This window comes from Chiloscyllium plagiosum, chromosome 18 (assembly GCF_004010195.1).
Source record: "Chiloscyllium plagiosum isolate BGI_BamShark_2017 chromosome 18, ASM401019v2, whole genome shotgun sequence".
Taxonomy (NCBI): domain Eukaryota; kingdom Metazoa; phylum Chordata; class Chondrichthyes; order Orectolobiformes; family Hemiscylliidae; genus Chiloscyllium; species Chiloscyllium plagiosum.
In genome coordinates, this window is record NC_057727.1 from 65,224,245 (window position 1) to 65,229,025 (window position 4,781).

Sequence of the window (4,781 nt, forward strand, 5' to 3'; positions counted from 1 at the left end):
TGGCAGATGGAGTTTAATTCAGATAAATGCGAGGTTCTGCATTTTGGGAAAGCAAATCTTAGCAGGACTCATACACCTACTGGTAAGGTCCTAGGGAGTGTTGCTGAACAAAGAGACCTTGGAGTAGAATAGTGAAGAAGGTGTTAGGTGTGTTTTCTTTTATTGGTCAGAGTATTGAGTACAGGAGTTGGGAGGTCATGTTGCGGCTATACAGGACATTGGTTAGGCCACTGTTGGAATATTGCGTGCAATTCTGGTCTCCTTCCTATCGGAAAGATGTTGTGAAACTTGAAAAGGTTCAGAAAAGATTAACAAGGATGTTGCCAGGGTTGGAGGATTTGAGCTATGGGGAGAGGCTGAACAGACTGGGGCTATTTTCCCTGGAGCGTCGGACGCTGAGAGGTGAACTTATAGAGGTTTACAAAATTATGAAGAGCATGGTTAGGGTAAATAGACAAAGTCTTTTCCCTGAGTCGGGGAGGCCAGAACTAGAGGGCATAGGTTTAGGGTGAGAGGGAAAATATATAAAAGAAGACTAAGGGGCAACGTTTTCACACAGAGGGTGGTACGAGTATGGAATGAGCTGCCAGAGGAAGTGGTGGAGGCCGGTACAATTGCAACATTTAAGAGGCATTTAGATGGGTATATGAATAGGAAGGGTTTGGAGGGATATGGGCTGGGTGCTGGCAGGTGGGACTAGATTGGGTTGGGATATCTGGTCGGCATGGACAGGTTGGACTGAAGGGTCTTTTCCATGCTGTACATCTCTATGACTCTATGAGAGGGGAAGAAAGTGGGCCATCAATTCCCTTGAATGGATCCTGTTTTCAATAAAGGAAGAAAAAAAGTTTCTTGTTAAAGTGATTCCCATACAAAGCCTTGAAATGTTGCTGTTGATTTCCTCACCCACCTCCAGCCAAGCTGTAGTGATTGCAAGGAGGTCAGCCAATTGGACCTCATAGAATATGTTAATCTGGTCTAATTAGGGAGTTCTGTCTGACAGATTAAAAAAAGGAGTGTAAGAGATTCTGGCACTCTGAGAGCTGTCTCCAAAAGGGTAGTATTAGAGTCAAGGACACTCCACATGTAAATAAAGGGTTACTTGATAATGGGATACTGGCCTGTGTGGAGTTATTATACAAGCAACTTTTGTGGCATTTGCAGATCTCACCTTCCCTTTGCTGGAGAACAGAATCTCACTCCACTGATTACAGCAATCTATGGAGTGAAGAGAAACCTAAATTCATTATGAAACTTCTCCATCTTCAGCCATCCACCTTCAATTATTTCTAAATTCCACTTTTGAATTGCCCTTTAAATCCTGAAGTTTAGATTGAGCTGTAACAAAGCATCCACAACTTCATGGAGTACAGAATGTCCCAACTCTGATTGAAGAAATTCCTCTTCAAATAATTGGTCTCTTACACTCTGTAGGTCCTCAGCACAAAAAAAGAATTAAAATGTCATAAGCAGAGGGATGGAAGTTCCTTCTGCATTTACCACACAATATCAGATCAGTCTGCCCCAATGCAAATCCTAGCGAATGTTGGAGCCTAGCTGTAAGTGAGCCAATGACCAATTTCCAAATTATGGAATTAACCCACAAAGTTTTTTGGTTTCATTACTTCTTTTTTCCTACCTCAGTGAGTTTGATGATTTCTCCAGAGCTGAGGCATAGTTTCTTGTTATCATCCAGGACAGTATTCATGTTTTCAATCCACACTGCATCAACAGGCCCATCAAACATGTACCATTTTTTTACACGGTCAGTGGCTGCAGATCCACCCCGTATTAAAGATGATAGAATGCCATCTGTCCTATTATAGAGGCAAAGAGCAGTTTGTGTAGAAATTGGCCTCTTGCTAAAGCATGGTACAATTCACACTCAATAATGCTTATTTCTTGATAAACATTTATTTTCACATTTAAAAACTTGTCTCCATGAACTGTGCCTGCTGCATTATGAAAGATCTATCTTTCATTTAAGTTATTAAACTAAGCCCCATCTACTCAGGGGTTCATGTAAAGGATCCCATAGCATATTGGGAAAAAAAGAAAAAGGAATTCTCTGGTTTCTTGGCCAATATTGCCTTTAATTATCTTCAGTAAAACGGATTATCTGGCCACCCGTGAATTGCTGTTTGTGGGATACTGACAATATGCAAATTGTGCACATTGTAAAAAATGATTACACTTCACAAAAGTACTTAATTAGATTTAAATTGCTTTGGAGCATCATAAAAATGTAAAACATATATGGCCCAGCAAGTCAGTATGACGATAGCTGATCTTGGACTTAATTCCACTTTCTCACTCATATCCCTTAATTTACTGAGAGAACAAAGGCTGTGTACCACAGTCTTAAATATATTCAATGACAAATCATCCACAACCTTATGGAATCACAACTCGTTGAATGAAAAATTCCTTTTCAACTCAATCCTAAATGATTGGTCCCTAACCTGAAACCCAATTTCTTTGTTCTAAATTTCTTGGTCAATATCAACCTGATAGCATGAAAGCCCTATAAAAACACAAGGCTTCCTTTTTTAGTACAGCATATTGCTTTAAATTCCTGAATTCAAGTAGCTTAATAGAATTTACACTTTACGCTTTAAACTGATTCTTGATCAGTTTCTATGATTTTCATTACTAGTAACATTGCATTCTGCAGTAAAATTGTAATTTTGCAGTGTTATTGCATTATGTAGAGACTATGCTACAATTTCGCTGTGGTAATGGTTTAATATGAACCAACCATACTTACCATTCATGAGTTAAAAGATCGAATTCCCCATATAGTTGACCCATGGTGATGGATTTAGGGTTGAGGACAAACACAGAGACTTTTTCATAATTTTCTCCACTGCTAGACATCTGCCCTCTTAAGGCTGACATTGCTGCTGCTAGAACTTCATAACACTAGGTAAAGAAGTAACAAAAATAAAAGCGGGATTTGAATATTATAGAGGAAGTTTATTTCTTTCGTCTGTAAAATAAATGCCAATTTATGTTAGCTGACTGCTTGTCAGCAGATTTAAATTATAGCATCATGCTCTAACAAAAGTCAGGTATTCACATTTTTATTTGTTTGCCACTTCCAATTGTGGTTGGTTTGTCATTGTAAATTATATAGAACTATTATGTCCAATTATTTATAAATACATTTAGCTGTGAGATAATCAAGTTACTCTACACTCAACATGGTAAGTGTTAATTTTTAATTAGCGTTTAAATGCTGAATAAAGACAAACACATCTGTAAATTATCAGCAGTGGCACCATTTTGGCATTACTCATATGTATCCAAACATTCACTCTGCATATTATGCTGAAATTCATTCTCTTGTGTTTGTGTCAACAGATTGCAAAATGATTCAGCTAGTGCCAGGATGAAACAGAAAGCATTCCCACCAGATAAGCATCAGTCGAGCATCAGTATGGAAACATCTGATTCAAGGAAATCAGATAAGCTGGAGGAGTGGTGACAAGAGAATAAACATCAATGAAGAGAAACAAATAGAGGAGAGAACAGATAAACATAAATGAACAGAGATGAACAGGTGAATAGAGAGTTAAAGGCTTGGGATCATGCGTATACCATTCAGCTCATCTGTTCTGCCTTTCAATGAAATCATAGCTGATTGGATAACCTTTATATAACCTCCATTTTACTGCCTTTTTCCAGTAACCCTTGATTTTTAATCAATCTCAGCCTTGAATATACTTAACGATACAGAATTGACAATCTTCTTGTGATAAAGAATTCCACAGATTCACAACCCTCTGAAAGAAGAAATTCTTTCCTGGCATGGTGGCTCACAGTGCCAGGGACCCGGGTTTGATTCCTGCCTCGGGTGACTGTCTGTGTGGAGTTTGCACATTCTCGAGGGTTTACACCCCTCTGCGAGGGTTTCCTCCCATAAACCAAAGATATGCCGGTTAGGTGAACTGGCCATGCTAAATTGCCCATTGTGTTCAGGGATGCGAAGGTTAGGTGCATTAGTCGGGGTAAATATAAGATAATAGGGTCTGGGTGGGTACTCTTCAGAGGGTCAGTGTGGACTGTTGGGTCAAAGGGCCTGTTTCCACACAGTAGGCATGCTATGATTCTATCTATCTCTGTCCCTAGAGGGCAAACAGATTATGTCTTCTGATCCGAAACTTTCTCACAAGGTAGGACAATGTCTTTGCAGCTATACTGTCAAGTCCCCTAAGAAACTTGCATGATTCAGTAGGTCGCCTCTCATTCTTCTAAACTCCAATGAGTTTAGACCAACAGACTCAACCTCTTTACTCAAAAGACAATCCTTCTTTACCTGAGATCAACTTAGTCAACCTACTCTGGACTGCCTACAAATATCAGTATAAATTTCCTTTGATAAAACACTATTCCCCCTGTGGTCTAACTACTGCCTTGTATACTAGGAGAAAGTGAGGACTGCAGATGCTGGAGATCAGAGCTGAAAAATGTGTTGCTGGAAAAGCACAGCAGGTCAGGCAGCATCCAAGGAGCAGGAGAATCGACGTTTCGGACATAAGCCCTTCTTCAGGAATGAGAAAGGTGTGCCAAGCAGGCTAAGATAAAAGGTAGGGAGGAGGGACTTGGGGGAGGGGCATTGGGAATGCAATATGTGGAAGGAGGTTAAGGTGAGGGTGATAGGCCGGAGAGGGGGTGGGGGCGGAGAGGTCGGGAACAAGATTGCAGGTCAAGAAGACGGTGCTGAGTCCGAGGGTTGGGACTGAGATAAGGTGGGGGGAGGGGAAATGAGGAAGCTGGAG

General features: G+C 40.3%; 1 protein-coding gene across 1 annotated transcript in view; it reads right to left on the reverse strand.

Moving 5' to 3' along the window:
* Positions 1–4,781, reverse strand: part of dnah1 (dynein, axonemal, heavy chain 1) — a 420,700-nt gene that overhangs the window by 198,334 nt on the left and 217,585 nt on the right. Inside the window, exons 37-38 of the mRNA XM_043708503.1 lie at positions 2,768–2,922; positions 1,640–1,817 (exon numbers count right to left, since the gene is read on the reverse strand). Of these exons, the coding sequence (XP_043564438.1) occupies positions 1,640–1,817; positions 2,768–2,922 (333 nt within the window). The remainder of the gene's footprint in view (positions 1–1,639; positions 1,818–2,767; positions 2,923–4,781) is intronic.